Source organism: Rissa tridactyla, chromosome 18 (assembly GCF_028500815.1).
Source record: "Rissa tridactyla isolate bRisTri1 chromosome 18, bRisTri1.patW.cur.20221130, whole genome shotgun sequence".
NCBI classification, from domain to species: domain Eukaryota; kingdom Metazoa; phylum Chordata; class Aves; order Charadriiformes; family Laridae; genus Rissa; species Rissa tridactyla.
Window position 1 is genome coordinate 1,818,543 of NC_071483.1, and position 25,906 is coordinate 1,844,448.

The following is a 25,906-nucleotide window of genomic DNA, read 5'->3' on the forward strand; positions in this document are numbered from 1 at the left end:
GAGATTTGAATAGATCATCCCTTTACACCTCTACACATCCCTCCTCCCTCCCTTAAATGCCATCTTTAATAGAAATAAATTAGAATAAATGATCAGCCCTTGCCTCCTAAAGACAGGTGGCAGGGTAATATTAAAAGAAATGAATAAAAATTCATTTAATGAGCATTGTTAATTAAACCTGGAAATCAAAGAGGTCTGAGTTGTGGGAATTCAGAGGAAAAATGAAAATGAAGGGAGCTGTAGCTCGGGGCAGGAAGAGTGGAATTAAATTAAATGCAATGTGGGATTGTGTTTGTTAATGTCTATCACACATCACGGTGTATTACAGTTGGGGGTAAAGGGTTTGTTCTCTGCTCACACACAAATTTCACGCTGCCACCAATGGAAACTCCTGCACAGACACGGGCAGCCCGCTCCCGGCGGGTGACACGGTGAGACCGCGGGGACCCCGCGGGGACAGGGCGCCCAATGGGGCCGGGGATCGTGTGTGAGCGTGTGCGTGTGTCCGCGGGTGCCGCGAGTGGGTGCCGGGCTGGGCGGGTGTGCGTGCGGGTTTGCACCCCCCGCATGGCCATGAGGGTGCATCACCGCACCGGCGTGGGGGGGGGCGTCAATGGGGGTCACTCTGTGCCCCCTGGCAGGGCCGCCCCGTCCGCCCGGCTAGTCCCGCCGGTGCCCGGTGCCCGGTGCCCGGTGCCGTGCTCAAGGACCCGGTGCTGCGGGCTCGCCTCGCCCTGCCCCGGAGGGAGGGCCCAAAGAGAGGGAGGGATGGAGAGGAGGAGGGAGGGATGGAGAGGAGGAGGGATGGAGGAGGGAGGGATGGAAGAGGAGGGATAGAGAGGAGGAGGAGGGAGGGCTGGAGGAGGGAGGGAAGGGCGGAGAGGCAGACACGCTGCCTGTCGTTGCTCCTCGGTTTCCCCTCGCTCTCTCTCGCCCGCCCTCCCGCCCGTCCCCTCGGGCAGGGAGCCAGGCCCGGAGCACCCCCAGACACTTCTCCCTCTGCCCAGGCCCGGGCTGGGGCTCTCCGCTCCCCGTCGGGGAGGAGGAGGAAGCGCCCCGGGGGGACCCCCGGGCTCTCCCGGCAGGACCGGCCCCGGGCCCCGCTGCGGCCGCCGTCGGGCGGAGGTTGCAGATGCCGCCGGGGCTCTCGCTGTGCTCACGGCCGGGGCCCCCGCTCCCTGCTCGGGCTAATAAAGTCAAACCGTAGAGCACCGCCGCAGCCCCGCAGCCCGCCCTCACCCCCGGGCCCTCCCGGCCCCCGGGGCTCGGCACCCGCTCCGGCCCGGGGCGCTCCCCGACAGGGCTCTCAGGCGGCGCGGCCCGGGGCGGGGGGAGCCAGGGGTGGCACCGGGGAGGAGAGGGGGGGGTGCGGCCCCGTGCGACGCGGGAGCGGTGCGGGGAGCGGCGGGAGCGGGGCCGTCCGACGGCGCGGGGAGAGGCACCGGCCGCGCTCCCGGGGGCGGCGAGAGCCCCTCGCTTCCCGCCCCGGTCACCGTCGGGAGCCGTCGGGAACCGTCGGGAGACGTCGGGGCCCCGCGGGAGCGGGCGGCGCGTCCCCGTCCCCGCGCTCTGACGCGCGCTCCCGGCGCGGCGGGCGCGCCCCCGCCGCTATAACTGGCGTGCATGGAGTCGGGGCCGGCGCAGTGGAGCGGGCGGGCGATGGGAGACGCCGCTCCGGCGGGATAGAGGGGCGGAGACGGGGGCACCCCCGGGGCCCGGCCCGCCCGGGGCTCGCCGCGGGCCCGCACCGATGCTAGTGCACAGCTACCCGGGCATGGTGAGTGCGGGACGGGGCGCGGGCGGGGCGGGATGGGACGGGGCCGGGACGCGGGGCGGGGGTCGGGGCCGGGGGTCCGCGCCCGCCTCACCGCCGCTGTCTCCGCCGCCGCAGGACCGCGCCGAGGGGCTGCCCGGGGCGCCGGCCGGTGCCCGCCTGCCGCAGCTGCCCGCGCTCAACCAGGCGCCCTACGGCTCGGCGCCGCCGCTCTGCCACACGCCCGCCGCCGACTTCCAGCCGCCCTACTTCCCCCCGCCGTACCCGCAGCCACCGCTGCCCTACCCGCAGGGCCAGGAGCCCGGTTACCCGCACTTGGGGGACCCGTACGCGGCGCTCAGCCCGCTGCACCAGCACCAGCAGCCCGCCTGGCCCCCGCAGCGCGGCCGGCAGGAGGACGCGGGGCTGCTCTCGCAGACCCACCGCGCCCTGGGGCTCGACCCCCGCCGCGAGTACCCCGCCGTGCCCCGCCTGCTCCACGGGCTGCCCGACGGCGGACACGGCCTCGCCGACGGCCCGCTGGGCCTCCACGGCCTCGGCCACCACGGCATCGAGGACATCCAGGTACCGGCGGGACGGAGGGAGGACAGTGGGGTGGTCGCGGGGGACGGATGCCGAACGGAGGGGACCGATCCCGCCGCCGCTTGTGCGCCCCGGGGGCTGGGGGGGATCCCGGCCGGGCCGGGTCGGGCCCTACGGCGTCCCTACCCCCGGGCAAGGAGAGCCGCCGGGCTGGGAGCCCGCTTACCGGAGCTCGTCCGTGCCCGAACGATTCCTCCTGGCCAGGGGGCAGCGGGCGGACCGGACACCGACCGCTCGGGGCCCACCCGCACCGGCAGCCGCCGGCTGACGGCTCTTCTTTCGGTTCTTTCAGGCCGTGGACGACGGCGGGATGAACCTGCTCGATCAGTCCGTGATCAAGAAAGGTAAGAGCGCGGCGGCACCGCGGGACGCGGCACCGGGCCGGGCTCCGCGCCCCGCTCCTGCCCTCGGGGCTCCCCCCGCGTCGCGTTCCCACCGCGACACCCGTCCCGCGGGGCCGCTCCCGGGGCTGTCTCCGGCGAGGCTGAAACGAAAGCGGCGGGTGCCGGCGGGCCAGCGCGTCCCTCAGCCCCCAACCCGGTACCGAGGCCGCCGCACCTTCCCGGTACCGGGGACCGAGGGACCCGGACGGACGGGTCCGGCTATGGGTGAGCCCCCGGGGCCCGCACCGCCGGCGGCCGCAGACGGTTTGCGTGGGAAGCCCCGGGGATGCCCCGGCGGCAGCTCCTGGTGCTCCCGGTCACGGCGGAGCGGGCCCGTTCGGCGGGGTTCGTACCGGGGGGAAGGACGCGTTTAACGGCGGCGAGGAGGTGGCGCGGCCGTTGGATCCGGTGCTGCCCGTCCCCGCGGCGGGGGAGCATCCCGCAGACCCTCGGGCGGCCGCCCCCGTCCCGCCGCCGCCGCGGCTCGGCCCCCGCCTCGGCAGCAACCCCGGGCCTGCGGGGACTCCCCGTCTGCGGCTCCAGAAACGGGGCTTTGCCCCGGCGACCGGCGGGGAGACCAGCCGCTCCCTCCCGGGGCCGGAGCGGGGCTGCGGGGCCGCGGGACTTGCGGGCAGGGGCCCGGCGCGGCCCCCGGGCTCTCCCGCCGCCTCTCCTAATTTACTGCCGATTCTCCCCGACCCGCGGAACAGCCCCTCTGCTTCCAGACAAAGCCCCGCGGGGAAAACAGCTCAACTCGGTAAAATATTTTTCTAATAAAAACTTCACCGGGGCATTGCTGGGAGCGGGGGGGGGGGGGGGGGACACGACACACGGGACGGGACGTGAGCGATTTATGCGGCCGCTCGGGGCGAAAATTCGTATGAAATATTCAAGCGCTGCTCTTGGCTTCTCCCCGCGATTTTGTACAAAAATATGTAGACGGGAAGGACGTGTTTAGCTGCTGCTCGGTGGCACGGTCGCCAGCACAGGCGGGCAAACGAAACCGCAGCCGCCCGTGAGGGTTCGGCGGAGGGTAAGACGGGCAGCCCGGTGCCCGCAGCCCGGTGCCCGCAGCCCGGCGGCGTGCGGGCTTGCTGGGGGAAACGCCGAGAGCCCCGGGAGCAGCGGGGACTGGCCCCGGCCGGGCAAAACGCCGCTGAAACCGGGAGGGTTTATGTCGGTAGCAGCATCCGGGGCTGCAGCGAGCTCCGGTCCCGGTCCCGTCCCGCCACCGCTCGGGGGATGTTTCCCATGGCCCAGCCGCAGCCGAACCCCCCGGTAACTGCCCAGCCCCGGCAAACCGGGAAAAATATCCCGATCGTGCGGGTCCTCCCCCGCCGACATCGGCGGTGGCGGTCGTTACACCGGGGGGAGCGGCGTTCACGGTGCGTTACAGCCCCCTTTCCATGAAAATTGTTATTCTAAGAACACAGCTTCATTACACGCGGCATTTCAGTGGAGCATTAATGACCGTAATTATTTTAGCTTTAATTAGAGCACATGAGAGGCATTTCATTAAATATCCTTGCACGAGGGATGGTTGCAACAAGCGGCGTGTGCGCTCTCGTTGGGCCGCCGGCCCTGCGCTCGCTGCTCTGGGGCTGCCAGCCCCGCTCGAGGTGCCTTCAGAAAACATACGGCAATGGCAATATTTGTCTGGAAGTTCGGTTGAAGTTACGGTGATTTGGGATTTTTTTCCCCTTCTTTTTTTTTTTTTTTTTTTTTTTTCCCCGAAACGCGCCCTTACTTAGAAATTTTCGCCTGCCTTCGGGAGGATTTGTTGTTGTTTAGTGCCCGATTTGTGCCTGCAGATCCTCCAGTCCCTGTTTCGGGGGAAAAAAAAAAAAAAAGAAGAAAAAAGAAAAAAAAAGAAAAAAGGGGAAAAAAGGAATAAAAAAAGGAAAAACCAAATAACCCTGGCTGGAAAGCGGGGCTGTGGGTGCAGTGCCTCTGCAGCCCCTGTGCCTGCGGATGCTTGCTCTTCCCACTCCGGTTCCCTTCTTTTTTTTTTTTCCCTGCTGCGTTAGGAATAACGATGCAAAGTATATTTTGGAGAATGATCGGATTCCGACGGCAGCCTTGGGGGCGATGCGCTGCCGGGGTGTCCCCGGCTCTGCTCGAAGCCCCGAGTTTGCTGGAGCAGCCTGAGAAATCCATAGATCCAAAGCAAAGCGTGTTTGTGGGGGGACGCGGGCGCCCCCCCGCCAAAGAGCCAGCAGCGACCCCGGGAGCCGCGGGACGGAGGCGCGGGGGGGGATTTCTCGTAGCGGAGACGGAGTCCGGGACCCCCCGGTCCCACTCCGGGCGGCGGCAGCACCGGGGGCCGCATCCTGCGCCGCTGCCCGGGGCTCGGGCCGGGCTCCCGCGGGTCCCCCGTATTTCCATGGCCGCGCTCCCCCTTCTCTGCGGGGCGGCTCTGGAAGAGGTGCCTCAAAAAGAAAGCTGGGGAATTCTGGAAGCCGCAGTCGAAGCGGGGGGGAAACGATCCTGCCGCAGCCCCGGCGGCCGATCACCCCCGGGGACAGGGACAGGCCCCGGGCGGCAGCGGGGAGCGGCGGGTGACGGGTTGCGTGTCCCCAAAATAACCGGGGGGGTTGCTCCTGTTCGGGGGAAGCGCTGCGGGCAGGAGCTGCCGGGCGGGAGCGGCAAACGCCGCTGCCCTCCGCTCCAACCGGGCGAATTTATTACTTTACAGCATACTTTATTTAATTTTTTTTAATATATAACACGGAGTCGTTCTTACTTCGCTGGCTCTGCTTTGAGCTGACTCCCGGGGGCCAGGGGTGAGCCCGAGGCGAAGCCTCGGACCCCGCGGCCGGAATGAATTACACCCTCGGAAAAAAAACCCCAAAAATAAAAATATCAGAGAGAAATCCCGAGCGGTTTCCAGGCAGGCGGCGAGGGCGAGGAGGTGTGCGGGTGGAGAGCGGGGTTTCTTGTGCTTCTCTCTCCGTGGGGAGTGAGGGGAAACGCTAAAAAAAAAGCAGTTTTGTCATAAATCGCGCCGAGACCTCAAATACCGCACCGGGGATGATTAATCCTTGAATTCCTGACGGTATGGCCCTCGGACAGAAACCTGATATAAATCTGTGCATGTGAAAACAGATAAATCTCTCCTTAATTAGTTGCCGAGATACTGTTGTCCTGGTTCAACAAAAATATTAATTACCTGCCCCAAACCCCCCCCAAGTCACCTTTTAACTCCTGGGCTCGCCGCCGCTTTTCAGTCGAGCCAAGCGCAGGGACCCCCGCTCAAAACCAGCTGGAAACGGGAGGGAAGCGCCCGCAGCCCCCGGCGGTGTCCCCGCAGCCTGTCACCTCCCGCGTCCCCGGGGAGCTCCGGGGCCCGTCCCCATCGCGGGGGGGGCCGGGATTGCGGGGTCCCCCCGCGGGGAAGGAACGGCCCGGAGCCCCGCAGCGCGATGCCAGAGTATCCCTGGCTGCGTGTTTGCTTTTCCCCCTTTTCCTTCTTAAATAAACTTCAACGGTTTTAGCAGTTAATATCATTACAGGGGATTTTCGAGGAGACCTTGAGGGGTGCAGCGCCCCGGTACACCCCGGGGGGCTTTTCCCAAGGCTCGTGGGGGGACGGGGGTCCCCGTCCCGCGGCCCCGGGGACAGCGCCGGGAGGCAGATTTGGGCTGGAAACAGCCGTTCAAAACGGAACTTCCACGCTCGCTGTCGGTTGGTGATTCCCGTGGGCAGCCCCCGGGCCGGGGGCGCTGGGCGCAGCCGCGGGTGCTGCGGGGGTCCCGGGGGACAGCCGGGGCGGGGGGGGCCGGTTCGGCGGCGGGGAGGCCGGGTGCCGGTGGAGGCAGAGCTGGGATCTCGCTCGGAGCGCGGAGAACAGCACTGGAAAACGGAGGGTGAGCTTCCCCCGTACTGGTGCGACAAACAGGGGCTATGTTTAGTTTGAGAATTAAACGGGTAAAATCCCGAATAGGGGAGAAGAGCCTTTATGAATATTTTTTTTTTTGTATACACATTTATTCGTTCTTCCTCCTTTTCGAAAATATTTCAGAAATTATTTGCTGTCTCGTTTTTTTTGTTGGTGGATTTTTTTTGGTAGGTTTTGGTTGTTTTTTTGGTTTTTTGTGTTCCCCCCCCCTCCCAAGCATTTATATAAGACCAGGAAGATATTTGACTTGAAAACAGAAAAATTAATTCTGAAAAAAGTTTAGTCCGGGGCTTTGGCTGCTTTAGGCTGCAACACCTACAGGCATTTTCTGCTCTGTTCACCTGCTGCCCTGGTGTTTAGATGCCCCGGGACGGTTACTCACATCCCGCCACGACCCCCCCCAGACAAATGGCTGGAGACCCAGCGAGCCCTGAGCAGCGGTTGCTCCTGGTGTGGGTCCTTCCCTGTCTGAGCGCGGAGAGGGTGATTTTCTGCTTATGAAACCAAGAATTACGCCATTGCGCTTGGTAGCAAAAAAAATCCTGCAGCTTGCTCGTAAAACAAGGAGGGGTTTTATTGCTTTGACATCCCTTCAGGATCAGCCCAAAGCTTCTGATAGAGCCTTTTTATTACAAAGAAAAATACAAATCTCGTTCCCTGGCCGTGGGAGCCTGGGGGCACGCTGGGGTGCGGGAGCAGCCTGGGGTCCTGCTGGCAGTGAGTCAGGGCAAGTCGGGGCCCTGCAGCAGAGCCACAGGGGCCTGCGCACCCCGCTTGCGGGCAAGCGTTTTGGCTGCAGCATTTTACAACCCAGAGCAGGGTGTAGCCAGCGTGGGCTCGGGCTGGCACCCAGGCGTGCACGGCCCACGGGCACCACGCGGCTGGTGGGGAATGAACTCCCCAGGTTGGCGTTGAGGCAGCAGGATTCGGCCGCTGCGCTCGCTTTCGTGTTTGTGACTTGTTTAAATTTCCATGCGAGGCTTTTCGGCCGCTCCGGAGTGGGCATGCTAGCGTTTCTGCTCAGGAATGTGGACCTGTTTGGCGGGATGCTGGACAGACGGAGGGAAAGCTGTGCCTCGGAGTGCTCCGAGCCCACATTTAGAAATACTGCAAGAAGTAGCTGTCACTACTAAAGAATGCAGCAGAGGAGGGAGATTAAGACCGAGATGCTTAGATCCACTCGCCACCGCATGCAAGCTCCAGGTTGGGATGGAAAATCTCCCCGTGGGCTGTGCGTTCAGGGCTGCTGGCGGGACCCGGGTGCTGGCGTGGCGGCAGCGGTGCCATTTCTCCTTGGTCTCAGCACGGGGAGGAACCGAGCTGTAAGAAATGCCGCGGGAAGCCAGATGTGGCAGGGAGAAAAAAAAAAAAAAAAAAAAAAAGAAAAAAAATCTTGAAAGAATGGTAGATTAGATAAACATCATTTCCTGTGACGAGCAAGGTAATAAATGAGGTCATCCTCTAAAACACCCGGGGCTGCGAAGACACGTCTTTTATAAGACTAGCCGCAGCCAGCGGTGCTTGGACTGAAGGCAGGGGCAGGGTGCTGAGCTCCGCTGGCAGAGCCCCCCCGACCCCCTCCGGCTCCATCTGCTGCGGGAGTTTGCCCGAGTGGGAAAAGGGGCTCACCTGGGACAAGCCGGGTCTTGACTGGAAGCTTTGCTGCGTTAGCGCTGCTCACGAAGGCTTTAAAGTTCAGACAAGCCCTCGCACACACCGGGAGATAGAGCCTGCATCAAATGGCAGGCACACCTCCGAGCCCCGCGCTTCTGCCCTGCGCACACGGGCGTGCGCGGCAGGAACACCTACTAATCAAACAGAGAAACTTAAAAGAAAGTTTTTACTCTGAACTGCATCCAGATCACCATTCCTCCATTAAAATTATATTTTTAATGTCCCATAATTGCACCAGGATAAAACCAGGTGTGTGTTCATGTGAGATAACACACGCGGGTACCGGTGAAGGCGCTGGGCTTTGTCTCAACCTCCCCGCTGCCTCCCAGGCATGTGTTATCTCCAAGTTTCATGTACCTTGTCATGACTTACTGTTTAATTAGATGTTTTTAAATGAATTTTTTTTTTCTTTGTTAGAAGTAAAGAGCAGTTCTTAAAGGGTAGGTTCAGAAAAGCCAGCTTGGGTTGCATTTTAGCATGTGGCTTGAGTCAAACCAGCAGCACTTGTCCTCAGCTGGACCCCAGGTGATGCTCCTCCACGGGCCTCCACCGAGCAAGCCCCGGGGACGCGCTGGGCTGGCTCTGGGCAGCTCTTCCTCGATTTCTTGGTTTCTGTTTTTGCAGCTGGGTGGCTTGGCCGGTGCTCGTTGGGCTGCCAGGGCTGCAGCCATCCGTGCTCACGGGCAAAGGGGTCACCGGGGGCTGGCTGTTCCCTGCCACCCCGTGTGCTCCCTCTGTAATTTGAAGAACCGTGTAAAGGCATGGAAACTTCTAGGGAAGAGCACAGCACACGCTCCCACCCTCCTGGGTGGTGGGTCACGGCCATGTCACACCACAGCTCTGGCTCCCACGGGGGGCGGGTTGGCAACGGGGCCACCGGGAGCAGCCTCAGCTGAGTGACGTGGTGCTTGTCCCCATGGAGGAGGTGGCAGGGGGATCCTCACTTTGCAGACAGTGCCACGCAGCAGGCATGCGCCTCGTCTCCTGGGTCACAGACATAGGTAGACCCACGGGGACTCATTCATGTGCCTCCAACCCAGGGTCACACCAAGCCTGCAGCAGAGCAGAGGCAAATGTAGACCCTTCCTTCCTGTTTAGTGATATTCCAAGATACATGATCTCAGGAAAAAAAAAAAAGTTTTCAATCTATCTTAATTATTTGAAGAGCCCAAACGAGGTTCTCTGAAGTCCTAGACTAGCACCCTAACCACTAAACCATCCCACCCTTTCCTGTGTGATCCTGGGGAATTACTCATTCTTGCTGTCCTTCCACTTGTTTGTTTATTTTAATTCTTAATGGAGGAACTAATTAGCAAATGTGGATATAACGCTCAGAGCTGCTGCATGCTCAGCTCTCGTCTCTGCGCCCTCTCCCATATGGAGCTCTGCTGCGTCTGGGTATCGGAGAGAGGTGAAGTGTTGGGTCTCGGTGGAAAAGAGCAGAGAGGCACAAGGAAGTGAGAAAGAATGGCCAGAAGCGAGCCCAAACCACCCGTTGTGATTAAATACCCCAGAATATGGTGCACCTGTGGCTCGGGGGGCTCTGGCACGGGTTCACCTTTGCAGCCCAAAGAGCCACGGCAGCTCCTGCAGCGTCTGCGGTGCGTGCTTGGGATTCCAGCCCGGCCGAGTCTCCCCACCCTCTATCTCAGGCATTTATCTGGCATCAGTCACCCAAGTGCCGAGGCGCCAGGGAGCAGGGATGGGGTCAGGCCCTATTCCCTCCGGACTGGTTGGACAGGTCTCAGGGAGCCAGCGGTGTCCCCAGGGAGGCGGCTGCGTGGGGATGGCGTGTCCCCAGGGCTCCCTGCGAGCCCCGAGATGGCCCCACGCATCCGACCAAGGCCTCTCAGGGTTGCTTCAAGCCCAAGATCCAAGTTAGCAAGAGACGGGGGCTGTCGTCGGAGAGACGTCACCAGAGGGTTTGTAGACGGTGCAAGAGCTGTGCCGCTGTCACCCACGTGCTCCCGCGCCGCCGGCTGGGTTCTCCCCACACTGGTTCTGTGGCTGGTCAGAGTTTTTCCCATAGGAAGATACGGATGTTACTCCTTCCCAAGGGCTCCTCTGTGGTGGGTCCCGGCCGCTGCAGAGGGTTTCCCGGTGTGGCCATGGCAGCCCGGGCTGGGACATGGTGCTCACCAGGCAGCTTTGCCGGACATCCCGCCAACGCACAGGCATTACAAACCCAGGGCAGCTTCCGAGCGAGGAAAAGCGAAGGCGTTTTCGCTGTGACAGTGGGCAAGCAGAGCCTGTCCCCAGAGCGATCCCCGGGTGAACGCACAGAGCCGCTCCACTGCCCTTGGAGGCTCGGAGCACGCTCTGCGCGTTGGCAGCAAGTTCTATATCAAGTGAAGTATTTTCCCCCCCCCCCCATTATTTTTAATGCCTAATCTTTGCTGAAGGGTCTTTTGCCCTTCAATAATCTAAATACATTTTAACAAATTGATAGCAACAGCCACGTGGCTTACATAGGATCTGCCGCCGTTTGCGGAAGACACTGCATCTTTGTTCTCCCTTTTTAGATTATGTAGATCCAAGCCACACAAATTCAGGCGCTTCTATAGGGAATACAGGGAAAACCTCTCAAGCATGTTACTGTAAAATGGATTATACTGTTTAAACACATAAAGATCCCGTAGACTGGTTGCCAAAATGTAATGGGAGTTTGTGCTGCTAAATGAATAAACCTGTGCCGGTTGATGCCACGGGGCAGAGCGATGTGGGGGGGGGGTGCGGGTCCGGGAGCGCTCACGGCCACGCCGGGCTTGTGGGGGACTTCGGGTGAAAAACTTGCCTTGGCATCAGCTCGGAGCAGTGCAGGGTTCCGGTTCCTTTGGCCCAAATCCTCGGGGTCTCCAGCCTCCTGATTCAGTTCCTGCACCCCCGACACCTGCGTGGTTTCGTGCTGCGAAACATGTGAATTCCGTAAAAACAGAGGCAGAGCTACGTAGGTCCATCCAGAGCAAGTTAGCAATTGGTCTGAATTTTAAATATTTGTCATTTTTCTAATGTAGATACGAAAGGGTTTAGCTGCAGATTGAGAGGAAAAAAACAATTTTGAATCAGGGGGGAATGAAATAATCTGAATTACTGCACTGAAGTGGCTTTTCACATGGGGTTGCAGCGGGAGGAGCGGGAAGCGCAGCGTTTGGGAAGGGGATGCTGCGGCACCAGAGCAGCTCTTGCAACGGGCAGCAAAACCCACACGCAATAAACATCTGCAAATGCACTTGGGCATTCAAAAGCAGAATCCAAACCCTTTTTAATTAATTTCCTGCTAAGGTCTGAGCACTTGGGTTTCCCTTATTAGGGGGACATTTTAATCGTTAATATTTGCTGCTTTCCCGTGGGGCATTCCCCAGGTCACTGCTCAGGCCGCTCTTCCAGAGGCTCCCCAGACAGCACGGCCCAATCCATCAAACCAAGCACGGCAGGGAAAAGTGTGGGAACTCACCACAAATTGTTCATCAGCAGTTTCCAAAAAAGTTCGCAAAATAATCTGAACAAGCAGCACACGTGAAGCCGAGTCATTCCCCAACAGTAAAGCAGGGAAATGCATTAGCCGAAATTATTAATTGCAAACCTCTTACTAATCCCCTTCCCAGTCCCGAAGGAGCAGAGGGTGCTTTTGCAGGGCTCTGAGTAAGTTCTGTTGTTATACTGGTTGGCCGTTCCTATCAAGGCACAATGCACTAAGCAGGTACCATCCGTAACTGAGACGTCGCGTCTCGGGGAGGCTGAGCCTTCCCGCCCCATCCATCCATCCCAAAGCTCCCCCGGAGACACCTGCAGTGACGACGGCAGGTTCTTCGCTGGGTGAAATAGAGGCACAGAAAGAAAAATGCAATTAATATCATATGGCACCTTAGTATTGGTTCGTAACCTAATTTATTGATTTGCATGGGAAAGAAAATGTTAAGTATGGGAGCTTTGCATAGGCATGGGACCTCTCCTGATCAGCGTTCTCATGGGAATAGTTTGAGGCTGCCGACTTGCGTCCCTGCTCCCTCTCTTCTTCCAAGGGTCCGAGATCTATTTCCCTATTGGGACTCAGCAATCTGGAAAGCCCAGAGATAAAAAAAAACACCCAAGATTCTTTCCATCCTTCCATTTGAAAAGGCCTTTGGGCCGATTACAGCGTTTCCTAGAGAGGCTCTTTGACATGGGGACTTGGTTCAGGTTGTGCGTTCAAGATAAAGAAAATACCTGTATAATCCCCTCTAGGAAGAAAGGATAATTACAGACTGCGGGTTTGAAATATAGCTGATGGCACTGACCTCCTTCCCTGGACCATCAATAAATACCTCTCTGCTGAAACACCAGGAAACTGAAGCAGCTGAACTCCGCAGCACCTCCTCGGCGAAAGAGGGCTTCTAACGCCACGGCAGGAGCAGTTGCCTCTGGCTCACACCCACATGCAGATACCTCTTTATAATACCTATCTCCTCTTATAATTTACATCAGAGACATTCAAACGAAGGTTAGATCAGTTCACTGAAAGCTCTTCCTGAAAGGTAGCAGCAATCCCTCGCCTTTCTGGAGCGCCTTCCGTCGGGGGCTGTGCACCAGCACCCCCCAGCCAGAGCCGCAGGACCCCCAGCTGCTGGGGGGAGCAAAACCCAGGAAGGGGGGGGTTGGGGCTGTTGTCACCGGACCCGCAATATCGTGGAAGCAAATCCCAGCGGCTGCAGCGAGGAGCAGCCAAAGGAGGTCTGCGGGCGTCCCCTCCGCAGGGCAGCACACGCAGAGTTTTCTGGGGCTGCCCTGGACCCGCAGCGATGCCCGACGCGGCCGAGCCGGCCCCCGCGTGTCCCTGGAGAGGGACCGGGGGGCTGAGATGCTCTCGGGGTGGCTGAAGATGCGAGATTGCTTTGCCCCACGTAGTCTCCTAAAAGGATTAACTGATACCTCCTTAAAATGCGATCTGAGCCGTAACACACTCCCACTTTTGAAAGAGATGTTGCAACCAAAGCTTCAATATCCAGGGTTCGGCGCTGCCGAGGAGGAGGATTTACCTGTAATGTATCCAAGGAAAGAAGAAAACAGACTTGTAAGACGGGCAGCGATTTGCATGTTCCCTCTGGACTTGTTTTTCCCCTCGCAGCACCCTGAGCTCCAGCTGGAAATGGAACCGAACAAATAACACCACGATAAGCAATTCAATTTCCAAGTACCACAAATTTTCCTGCTTACAAATCATTTTGCAGACAGGTAGCACGTTTCTCATATGGAAATGAGTCGGTCCTTCATCTTTTTGTAGGCAAAAATCTCTTTTCCCCTCAGAAATCCCCGGAAGCGGGTGGTGCGCTGTCAGCCCCCAGCACGGCACCGCAATCCCGCGGCTCCCGCACGCAGAGCCTGAGCCTGGGCTGCAGACGCGCCTTCCGCACTGAATATTTACTCCTAACAGTGGCCGTTTCCAGGAATCGTAGCGGTGGTGTCAGACACAAGGGTTTGTGAAGGCGGATGGGGAAGGAGAGGGAGCAGGACGGGGGCTTGGGGACGGAGCATCGCCAGCCTGGCCGATGGCAGAGGCGCGGGGCTGCAAATCGTCTCTGCGGAAACTCCTCAGGGAAAAGCAGGAAATTCTCCGGGGCTTTCTGGCTCCCTGAGCAAAAGCCTTTGAACAATGGGTTTCTTTTGCTCCTTCTTCTTTGTACCTGGAACTTAAAAAAACAAGGGACCCACCTCTGCAAACCAGAACAAGGGTCAGAAACTTCATGCTTTGCCTTGAAGGCACGAAGCTCCTTCCTCCCTAGGCTGGATCCCAACCCAGCCATCCCCAGCCCAGCAGTGTTTCTTCTCTATCACCCTGCTGCCCAATACCTCCTGAAAAGCCCTCGCAGAAACAAGGCTGCGGCATCCCATCACACCCACGGCGTGGCTGGAGGTACCAGCACCTCATGGTCACGGGAATTGCCTTTCCACGCCTGTCCGCTTCTCCAAGGAGCATCTTCACATCCTGTGCTGAGGCGCTGGACTGGCTCCTTCGGGCTACATTTACCACCCAGGGGTTTCTCACCTGGAGAAATCTTTCATCCAGGGATCACCTGGCAAGTTTTAATGAGGTATCACAGCATCCCTCCCAGGTAGGTATTATTATCTCCATTTTGTTGCTGGAGACAGTCAGGCCCAAACTCATAAAACCATCCCCCAGCAGAGCAGGGAGCCGGCTGTGTCTGTCCCAGCCATGGGCTCCCCACCACCCCCGGCCTGCCCAGGACATGGGGGGAACAACGCCAACAGGGTCATCTCCAGCTCAGGAGAGTCAAGGGACAAAGCCTTTGGAGTTCTTGGAAACCAGGAGCTGTTTTGAAATCACTTGCTGAATCAGAGGTTTTCATGCCACAGCAAGCGGAGTCGTGCGAGTTGCATCACCTGACAGTTAGACCCAAGGTGTGTTTAAAAGACAAACTAGATCCAACTCGGCACAAAAAAAAGGCATCTCTGACGGGAGATCACCAGCCTCGCGGGTTCGAAGGGAGGACGAAGCCGTGGGTACCTGCTGTGTAGCACCGGGACGGGCGACTGGCGGGGGAGCGCGTCACTGCGCCTGGCTGCTCGATGCGCTGGTGAAACGTGTAACGTATTGCAAGGGGTACCTGCCCCGCAGCGTTAAAGGAGGCAGTGAGATGCGGAGCCCCATGGAAACGCCTCCCGTGACATTATACGGATGAAGTGCGGACAGTTTCCCTTCCCTCACTCAGCAAGGCATCGTACAGCTATTATTGACACGCTGCCACTCTCAGCGGCTAACTTCAAAATACAAGAGCATCACGGGACAAGATGATGCAGTGACAAATATTGCACAGCATTAAAAAGAAAGTTCTGGAGTTATAAAAGCAGAGGCCGTAATTAATCAGTTTTCTATAGCTATTGCTCAAGTGCTAGAAAGCGCTGTAAAGCCCGGATTGCTCATAAAAGCATTCCCCCCGACCAGAAGTGCATGCATTCAGATCGTGCCCATATGCCTGATCTTTGGTAAATCATTTAACTTGTTCTGTGCCTCAATTTTCCCCAGCTGCAGTAATGATCCAGCTCACCCAGGCGCTGGGAGCCAGTTAATGACTTAAGTGGCTGGTCCCGTACCAGCCCTGGGCTGGGGATTAGCGACGTGTGAAGCTCTTTGAGGTCTGTCAGTGGAACCTGATTTCAAAATCAGTTTTCCCTCTCGCATCAGATCCCTCCAACACTCGTGCTGCGCAGCCCCGCAGCATCCCCAGGAGCGGGGGCTCACGGGGGCACAACGCTTCACTGGGGCTTTCATTTGTGAAATCCGGAGCCGAGCTCACCTCTGTGTGAGGAGCCGAGCACCAGCCCCACCAGCCCGGCCCTTCTGGATTTGCCGAATTAGGAGCAGCAGGATTAATCTGGACTAAGCAACTCTTCCATGGGGGAAAAAAAAAACCTCTCAGGAGTGCCTGGCAGCTAAAAGAAAGAGCAAAAAAAAAAAAACTTTAAGTGGGCAAAGCGAAGCAACCAAGCCTTGATGACCGAGGGGTTTCAGGGAACAGACTAGGATTATTTTTTTTTAGCTTCCCCCATGTAGCCATATCTACATTCTCTCCAGCCACTCGTCCTGCCAGGGCCGTGCCCTGGGCTTTGGTCCCTCTCCTGCCACCCCCAGCTCCCCGGGTGACACTAACCCACCTGGCAGCTCATTTTCTCAAAAGCCCCCAGTTTCTTGCAGAAACAACTCCGCCAGCAGCACAGCAGAGCAGGTCACCTCGCGTTCTCCTCGCGTCCCCCCGGTCCAGCGGTGTCTCTGCCACGAGGCTCCCAACCAGAGGCCACCGGCACCAGCGGGCCCGGCTGCAGCTCCCAGCTTTTGGGAACAGCCTTTCCCCAGCTCCCCCTCCATTCACCCATCTACCACGCAGCTTGCAGAGCTCACGTAGGGCCAATTAGGAAATAATAATAGCAGATAGCAAAGGCAGACATAAGAAAAAAAAGACCTTATGCTCCCCAGGAGTTTTCTGAGCCGTTGCTAAAAGCCTCATGTCCCCTTTTTCTCCTTTCTTTGGCCGAATCAACCCAAGCACAGCCTCGCAGAGGGAAGGGCAGCTTGTGACCTGCCCTTTCTAGCAGCCCGGGGTGGGCGGGGGGCCCAGCTGAGCCCTGTCCCACTCATCAGACAGGGCGGGAGGGAGGGGGTCAGGCACCTGGGCACGGCAGCTAACCCTTTCCCCGTCAGCCCGCGCGATGCGTCGGTCCATCACTGTACGAATGAGCAACTCTGGAGCGTGTTTCTGCTGAGAACCCGGTTCCCCATGGTCGGGAGCGGGCGCTGAGCCTGCCCAAGCCGCTGCCGTGGGGTCGAGCAGGGCGAGAGCCGGCTTATTGAGGGAATGGCGCCGTCCTGCCCCCGTTCCGAGGATGGGGGTCTCCATGGCTGAACCCAGGAGACCTCAGAAGGGGTGACCAGCGCAGTGACGCCGATGTGACATTTCTATTCCCAGCTGCAAAGCGCTGCGTGGGGCTCAGGTCCGTGCATTGCCCGGCCGCTGCTCTGCTCGGGCACGGCGGCACCGAGTGCCTCCTGCTTGCCTTGTGGCTATCTGGCACCTGGTGAAACGTCGTCGTGACCCCCCCATCTCTGCCCCAGCGGTTCCTTTCTCTGCCCCGTAGCTGGGACGAACCCTCGCCACGAGGCTGCGCGAAGCAGCGCGTAGCGTTTCCCGGCGGGGCCGGGCGCCTGCATGTCCCCGTCCGGGTCGGGAAGGGTCCCGCAGCCGGCGGCGGGCGCAGGGGGCGGCGTGCCGGCGTGCCGGGGCGCTGGGCTGTCGGCTGCGCGCCGTGCCCGCCCGCAATGCTCTCATGCTTCCTTCTCGTCTGCAGGCTGGCTCAGGTGCTCCGATCACCTGCTGCTTGCGGGAACAGGAAAGCAGCAACTGAAGATCGAGGGGGACTTTTGGTTTACTCAGATGACGAGAGACAATTTTGGTTCCCCAAAAGCCAAGGAAACAAAGCTGTCAGGCTTTAATGGTAGCTTGTCTCCCTCCTGCAGCATGTTTATGGGCAAACAAGCTGCAGATCAGACCAGGCAAACAGCAGCAGGTGAGGCCAAATAACAATAATTAATAATTAATGGCGAATGTGGCTATGTTTTTTTTTGTTGTATTGAGGCAACGCTGTCTAATGGATGAAGCACTGTTACAGGACTCGAGAGACCGGCTCAGCTTCCAGCGCTGCCGCTAACCTCCGCGGGATGCCGGGCCACCCACCCGTTCCCTTTTTCCCTTCGCATCCCCCCTGCCCCGCTGCCGAGGGTGCCAGCTCTCCGCGGCACGGCCGGCCCTGAACCGTGCCTGCATGTGCCGAGTGTGACGGGGCTCGGGCCTCGGCGGAGGCCCGGAGGCAGCAGAGCAATGCCAATGTTCATGTTCTGTGCCGTGCCCGCGTGGTTGGCTTGTGGCACGGCACGGGGCCGACCTGCCTGCGCTGGGCATTGACCTCCGCAGCGGTACCTCCGGGTTACAGCGCTTCAGGGGGGTTGTTTCTGACAGTAGGGTCATTCCTAAAAATGCCAGTACGTGTTGCAAAAGTGCCGTGGTGTCTCCATGTCATCACCCCGCTACGCACCGGCATCCATCCCTGCCTTCCCACCGCCCTGCCGCCCCCTCCCCGCACGCTGCGTCGGACCCATCCCATGCCTGGTTTTCCGTAGGCTCCAGGTTTGCCTCCTCCCCGGATGCCATGTGTCACAGACATGCGTGGTGAGACACGATTCCCCACTCTCCTGCACGGCTCTCCAGCCCCTCGTGCGTATGTAGGTCCCCAGCCACGCATGCGGCTTGAATGCACGCCACCGCATGATTTCAGGCATGCACAAATAAAGGAGCGTATCAATTGCGCAGAGCTCGTGGTGGACAGACAAAGCGTTTGATACGACAAGCAACAGCAGCTCTCCAGGGGTGCCTGGTTTGGGGTGGCCCTTGCTGCGGCAGAACCCACATCCGCGGGGTGCCGGGACCTGCCGCACACCTGGCAGCGCTGCACGGGTGTTTGTAAAACATGCTCTGACTGTTTATTTTAAGGGTGTCCCCTAGAGACAAGTACAACCTGTTCTGGGACTGTGGAAGAAAGCTTTGAAGTTGCTGCTTCCTGGAAGTAGCGCCGGTTTCCTTCGTGGCGCGGTGATGTTCTCACGCAGGTTCTTCCCTGAACGTCCCTCCAGCAGCGACAGCCGTGGCTGACTCCAGCGGGGCACCAGCGCACGTTGCCCTTCCGTCCCCCGGCTTTGTCCGAGTTTCACACTGAGAGGAAACCTAACGTCCCTTAGCTCCTTTCCATTCATCTTTTAGTCTTAAAACATTAGCCGTTTTTATGTAACATGTGCTACTTTTTTATTGCCGCGCTAACGAGTTGTTGAGCTGTATTTACAATATGCTGATTGTAAGCGCCCCCTAATAGGTCCAGTCTACGTACCCTCCCCAATTAATTTTCGGGTTTTCTTTTTCATTCTGGGCGTGTGTATTTCCTTTATAAAACCTGCACCTCGCCCCGGTATTCGTTGCTGCGTTACTTGCAGGAACCATCCGAATGTGCATAGTGGAACAGCCATTACCGAGGAACCACAAAGAATGCCAGGGCTGGAATGATCTGGAGCGATGGCATTTGCAGAACTCTTTGGATTCTTTCAAAACCTGTTTGGTTTTTTTTTTTTTTCTTTTTTTTCCAGAGTTAAATTGGTTGTTAATTTCAGAACATAAAAGCCAAAGAGATTTGGCAGGGGTTTCAGCCACGGTTTTTACCTATAAAGCTTTATTGCGTCTAAGAACATTTCTTACTGGAATGACGTATGGGAAAACCGTGCCCACTTCACCCCGGGTGCGATGCCATGGGCCCGATGCGATGCTGCAGTCGCCATTGCCTGTCTAACCCCTGGTGTTAACTGGCTTCTGCCCATTAAGTAAAAGGAAGTCTGTGCTGGATTAATTGGGTTTGATTTTCTCAAGCTTCCTTTAAGCCAGGGATGAGGAAAGTTTAGGGCTGCGGCTTGTTGTGGGGCTGACCCCGAAGCTGAAGTCAAAGAAACTCTTTCCACGGGTTCCTGCGGGCGCACACCGGGCAGACACGGCTCTCGGCCGCCCTGGCATCGCCCAGCGTTTCCGCAGGGTGCGGAGGTGGTGGCGGCCGGTCCCGCCCGGCGGGACGCAGCCGCGCGCCCAGAGCTGCCACCCCGTCCCCACGCCGGGAGAGGAGCGGCAGCCAGCGCTTCGCCTGCCACCTGCCTCCGCAGAGCGGGCAGGGAGGGGACGCCGGTCTCGGGTCCGGGCGGCGATGCCGCGGACAGCCCTCGGCCTGCCGGGAGACCAGCCCAAAACCTTGGGTTTAATTAACAGTTGAGCTGGGAGGCGTGGGAAAGCAGGCGAAAGCAGCGTCCAGGCTTCTTCCATATTTTTTTTTCTTTATTTAATTTAGTTTCATCACCTCACCTCTCTTCTTTTATTGAGGAAAATAAGGAACTAACAGATACCCCAGCCAGCCCCGCGGATGGCAGCGCGCGGGCGCTGGGGGCGAGAAAGCTGCAGGAGAGTCACCGAGCAGCGTCCCCGGCTCGGGAGTCTCTCAGCCATGGTCTTCTCTCTCCTTCCCTTGTCTCCCAGTGCCCATCCCCTCGAAGGCCAACGGCACCACCATTTCCAGCCTGTCAATGAACAAAGATGGCCTGATCGGAGGGGTGACGAATCCCAACGAGGTCTTCTGCTCCGTGCCCGGCCGCCTCTCTCTTCTCAGCTCCACCTCCAAGTACAAGGTGACCGTCGGGGAGGTGCAGAGGAGGCTCTCGCCCCCCGAGTGTCTCAACGCCTCCCTCCTGGGAGGGGTCCTCCGCAGGTGAGCTGCTCCTGAGAGCCCCGGGACACAGGGATGGGCCACACGCGGGAATACAGGGAATACAGCAGACTTTTTGTTCAGCACCAGCGCGTACCTCTCCGATTAACGGAGACGAGAAATTCCGGTGTGTGGCTATTGGGGAGTAGCATTTTTGTTGCTTTTTCTTCTTCCCCATCAAACCTAAAAAGCTTAAACTGGGATTAGTTATCGTTATTTTAACATTCATTACATTGTAATTTTTTCCCCCTCCTTGTTTTCTCTTTGCAGAGCAAAATCAAAAAATGGGGGTCGGTGTTTAAGGGAAAGGTTAGAGAAAATCGGACTAAATCTACCTGCGGGAAGGCGCAAAGCTGCCAACGTCACCCTGCTGACATCCCTGGTGGAAGGTAAGAGTCACGCTCCGCGCCGGCAGAGGATGGGAGTGCCGGAACTCCCATACCCTTCATTTGCAGCTTTCCACAAACGAGAACGCTTAAAACAAAGTACACAGCGGTCGCCGCCGACCGAGACTGGAAATATCCCGGTGTAAGTCTCCGTGCTGATTCAAGCACGTCTGCCTCCCGAAACTCAGACATTTCTGTCGGGCCAGTCATAGCCCACAGGGAAGGGGCATCCGCAGCCGGAGCGGGGCTGCGAGCTCCCTTTCGGCTGGGTCTAAGCGTGCCGGTCACGTCTGGGAACTAGTTCTCGTAACACTTAGTCAGGTTCATAGAAACCAAATACAGAAAAGCTTGAATAAAGCTGCCAAGGGTCTAGTGGCCGTTCTGCAGCACCGGGCGCCTGCTTAGGACACGGCTCAGAACATGGACCTGTTCTGTCCAGGCTCCGTCGCCCCGCTCGGGGCCGGGTCCTGCCTCCCGTAAGAAGGAGCTGCCCCGTGTCCGAGCCCTGCCCTCCTCCCCTGGGACAGCGGGGCGCCAGCGGGACACGGGGGAGATGCCGCAGCTCCGAGGTGCTGCAGGCGGAGGTAAAGCCGGCGGCGGCAGCAGCATCCCTCCGAGTGTGGCAGAAAGGGCTGGCTGTTGAAAACGTGCTGCGGGCAGCCTGCGACCTGCCCCGAGGTGCGAGGTGCCCCTGCTTGGAGCCGCTTTATTTGCTCCCCTCCCACTTTTTGCCCTATGGAAATGACGATGTGGCCACTGCACCTTGGGAGAAAAGGACACGGGGTGCAAACAAACGCACTGACAGCTCCGGCTCCCTCCGAGCTTTGGAATCCATTGTGTTTGCGCCCAGCGTGTTGGAGGCAGCTGCCTGCAGTTTCTGAATAGAAAATCATCTCCATTGTTGCCGGCAAATTAAATGACCCGCTTCATTAGGCGGAGGTTGTTACTGAGGGCAGTTGGTTCGTGCTGAATGAAAGGCTGATTTCCATTAAAAGAAAAGAAAGAAAAGAATGAAAGAAAGGAAGGAAGGAAGAAATGTACATTTTGATTTCAGGTGGCTGCTGATGTTTTGGTTGCTGCTTACCAGCTCGCAGTAACTAAGAGAGCGGTGCCACGGGTGCTTGATGGATATAATTTCCTCCTGCACCTCAGTGTGGTGGTACTGGGAGATGTTTCACCCAGAGGAAGGTGCTGTTGCATTGTCATTACTCGACATGCAGAAACTGGCTTGGGCCCCTGTGCCCCAGGCACCCTCTTTCGTGGACGTTTGCTGCCTTGGTTTGATTTGTTTCCCCGCCTCTGCCTTCGTAACGGCTGTTCATTTAAAAAAAAAAAATACTGGGTGTTTTTCGAGGACTAACGATAGACTTTTTCTTACACTGACCCACAGCGGTTCGTACGGATGGGGGAGAAGGGGAACCGGGGAGCCCAGGGAGCGCTGCGAGGGCTGCAGGTAGAAACGCAGGCTCCTTTGGGAGCCCTCGGCACCCGCACCCAGCGCTCGCCCTCTCTGGGGCACCTGCTGCACGGGAGCAGCTCCAGCACGGCCCCGGGGGAGCAGCTCGGCCCCGGGGGAGCAGCTCGGCCCGGTTCAACTGCAGAAACACCCCTGAGCCCTCAGACTGGGTGCGCTCAGACCGAACGCTCTGCCAGCCCTGACGTCCTGCCCCGCCAGCGCCCGCTCTCCTCCCCTGGGCTCTGACAGCCCTTTCCGAGCCGCCCGCCTTGTCCCCGCTGCGGAAACCTCTCCAAAACAGCAGCCAAACTGCCGTTAGCACGTGCAGCTGCGTGGCCACTCGCACACACTCGCGGTGGAAATAAACCCTGGCTCCAGCCTTGGCTCTCACCGTGAGGTCACACAGCCCTTTTTTATCATCACAATAAGTGTTTTTCAGCAGCTATTACTTTCTGATTCTTTTTTAACATGCAGACGACTGCAGTTCCGATTCCCTAGGTTTACCTTATTTGCTCCTTCTTTGGAGGAGGAGATAAAGCGGAAAGTGTTATCGTTATGCGGGAAGCGCAGACACTTTCCCCATAACGCGGCTCCACAGCCGGAGCCCCGGGAGCAGGGCAGCCTGTGCTGGGATCTGGGTTAATGCTATTAGGATGGATGGCCTAATACGTAATAGCAGCAGGGGGGCAAGTCAAATTAGCTCTGCCTGCCCGACCGGGATTTCGGGTGTTGGGCATGATCAATTGCCATCAGCTCTGATTATTTCCACGGGGACGCCTGGAGATGGATCAATTCCATCAATGGGTGGGCATTTCCACGGGGTGATGGATACGCTGCCTGCGCGTCCCGCCCGAGGGCCCCCGCTCGCTGCGGGGGGATGTAACCCCCGTCCTCCTGCCCCGTTCTCACATCCCTGTTTCATCTTGCGGTCACGGGGCTCAGGTCGCTTTTTCACCCTCCAGCCCCCTCTTTAAATCTCTGCTCAGTTGGGAGAGGCCAAGCAGGAGATTTTTGGAAGAAGCGGGGAGAGAAGGAAGCAGCGAGGGAAGCGCCCGAGTGAGAAACCCCTCTGCCCTTCCTCCGCGTGGAGGGGCAGCCCAGAGTCACACCTCACCCTGCTCTAACTCCAGCACTGTCTCCATGCTTTTTTAAAAGCGAGCAAAGGAAGGAACCCGCTTCTGTTTAGAGTTGGCAACGGGTCATTGAGACCCACGTGGATTAATTGTCTTACAGAGGAGTACAAGAAACCCGTAGTGGTGTCTCTGCAGCAAGAGCCAAAGGTGGAGAGAGCTCTTGGGTGGTAACTGGGAAAGCGCTCCAGTCCCAGCAGAAATAAGGCACCTCAGTGAAATATTATAAGGCTGAAGTTGCCCAGAAAGTGCTCCCCTTTGAGGCGGGGGCTGACACAGCTTGTCGATCTGTCCTGCTCGTAGGCGAAGCCGTTCACCTGGCTCGGGATTTTGGGTACGTGTGTGAAACGGAGTTCCCAGCCAAGGCGGCGGCAGAGTACCTGTGCCGACAGCACTCCGACCCCACGGAGCTCCACACCAGGAAAAACATGCTGCTGGCTACCAAGTGAGTACAGACGGCAACACGCCACCGCTGTGTTACGTACCCGCAGCACAGAAGGGCAGCGTTAGCCCCGAAAGCTTACTCTTCTGCGGGGAAGAGATGGCCTCATACGCTGCACGCAGACCTGGAAGATGGTGAACAGTTAGCATGGATTGATCGTTAGCAGCCAGGTGGATAGTTAGCATGGATTGAAGGGTTGCTCCAACATGGGAGAGGGAAACCTAACCCCAGGGAGCATTTTGGCACAGCCACATGTGCCCCTTCAAAGCATCAGTAGCTGCACCAGCTCCAACTCTGCACCCAGGGGCTTCCCCCAGGGCTGGAGCCGAAAACCCCCGGAGGGGAGGCAGCCGCTCAGGCAGGGAACGGGAAAAGAGACCCCAAACACAGCTTCCCGACAGCATCTATAGTAACACAAACCTCTCTCTTGCAGGCAAATTTGTAAAGAGTTTGCAGACTTGATAGCCCAGGATCGCTCGCCGCTGGGGAACAGCCGCCCCTCGCTCATCCTCGAGCCCGGCGTCCAGAGCTGTTTGACTCATTTCAGCTTGATAACGCACGGCTTCGGGGGCCCCGCCATCTGCGCAGCGCTCACCGCCTTCCAGAACTACCTGGTGGAGTCCCTCAAGGGGCTGGATAAAATGTTCATGAACAGCACAGGGAACGGGCACACGGCCGGAGACTCCAAAGGCTCAGAAAAAGAAGTGAAGCATCGGAAATAAGGTGCCGTCTCCCTCCCTCTCCCCGGTCCCAACGGAGAGCACAGGGGGATGGGGGGGAAAGATGGTCCAGTGCACTGTTTTCTGAACTGCTGCATTTGAACTTGGGATGAAGCGCGTAAAGCAAACAAAGAAAAGACAAAAAAAAAAAAAAAGAAGATTTAAAGAATTTAAGAAGAAAACAACTCTAATGGACGTAGTGAGATTGAAAAAAAACAAGCCAGGTTAATGGCTTTGGGGGTTTGCTTTTTTTTTTTTTTTTTTTTTTTTTTAATTAAAATCGTGGATGCAGGAAGCCAAGTCATGTGCAATTTTATTTCGTTTTCTTTTAAAAAAAACCCGTAGTGAAATCCTGACATGCTCCAGGAATTTGTTCCAACTGAAAAACTGAGAGGAAAGAACAAAAGCCTCATGGAGGCGAGGCCGGAGCGGCAGAGGGCAGGGAGCCGGATCGCTGGCTGGACCTGGATTTATCGGCTGCTTTTGACAGGCGAACACAGCGGAAACCTTCCTGCTTCCCCACCCGCCGCCCACTCCTAGAGAAAGTCGCCAGCAGAACTGCTTTGGATCGGAAGCGGTTTCAGACTTCGTTTACAGTTTTCAAACTGAGACTCAGCGTGGATTTTCCCCGGGGCTGCGGAGCCCGGAGCCCTGGCACGAGGAGGGGGAACAAACCGCGAGGCCCCCGGTTCCCGGAGCCCCTTCCCGACTGCTGCGGTCAGAGCCGGGGGGAAAGCAGGCGAAGTTAAACCCAGGACTAAGCAAAACTCCACGACCTACAGATAACAGCACACAAGTTTCTAAAATTAATAATAATTAATAAAGCACAAGGAGCAGAACTTGAACCAGGCCAAACTGAACTGTTCTAAATCTGTATATATTTATTTATGTGTAATTAAAATCTGAAAGTTTTAAAATGTCCAGTGTGAGTTATTTATATCAAATTGAGTTGGGTTTTTTTTGTTTTGCTTTTTTTGTTTTTGGGTTTGTTTTTTTTTTTTTTTTTTTTTTTTTTTTTAAAATGAAAGTCCTTGGATTCTCTGCCATTAGAAATGGGAATGAAGTTTTGGATACACAAAACTGTAGCATGGACGAGATAGGCTGTGATGATAATGACTATAGAAGTTCTGCAGGATTTTGTACTTGCTGTTGTTTCTCTTAATGCTGCAATAGATGTACAACACCCACACCACGATGTCATTCTCATTATCTTAATAAACCTCTTTTTATTCGAAGAAAGCACCTCCATCGTCTTTGTGAACAAGGATCCTTCTACCCCTGGGCTTGTATCTTGAAATATTACCTAGATTTAAGAAACAATCTCCTCGAGTTCCATGGCTGACGTTTGACTGACCTGTGCAGTCACAAATAAAGCGTTTGGGACGCCAGGAGCCGGCGTTAATGCCCCGGTCTCGGAAGCCATGGCAGCCGAGCCGGCCGGCGCCTGCGGTACCGCCGGGGATGAATAGTGAAATGATGCGTTTGCAGATGCTCCAGAACTACTCAGGGTAGTCAAATCCAAACCTGTCTGTGAGGAGCTGCAGCAGGACCTCATGGTATCAAGGCAAGGAGCGATAAATTAGCAGATAAAATAACCCCACTAAGCTACACGCAATGAAGCTCGCTA

At 57.6% G+C, this 25,906-nt stretch overlaps 1 protein-coding gene across 2 annotated transcripts; it reads left to right on the top strand.

The window, feature by feature from the left end:
* Positions 1-1,667: 1,667 nt before the first annotated feature.
* On the top strand, positions 1,668-24,411 carry TFAP2E (transcription factor AP-2 epsilon). Of its 2 annotated transcripts, XM_054223679.1 has the most exons (8): positions 1,668-1,777; positions 1,892-2,338; positions 2,649-2,700; positions 17,150-17,368; positions 19,921-20,149; positions 20,417-20,535; positions 23,422-23,563; positions 23,994-24,411. In XM_054223679.1, the coding sequence occupies exons 1-8, from the start codon at positions 1,751-1,753 to the stop codon at positions 24,280-24,282; spliced, it is 1,524 nt and encodes a 507-aa protein (XP_054079654.1). In that variant the 5' UTR covers positions 1,668-1,750; the 3' UTR covers positions 24,283-24,411. The 2 variants fall into 2 exon arrangements, with proteins under 2 accessions (XP_054079654.1, XP_054079655.1); XM_054223680.1 differs by lacking the exon at positions 17,150-17,368.
* The last annotated feature ends 1,495 nt before the right edge of the window (positions 24,412-25,906 follow it).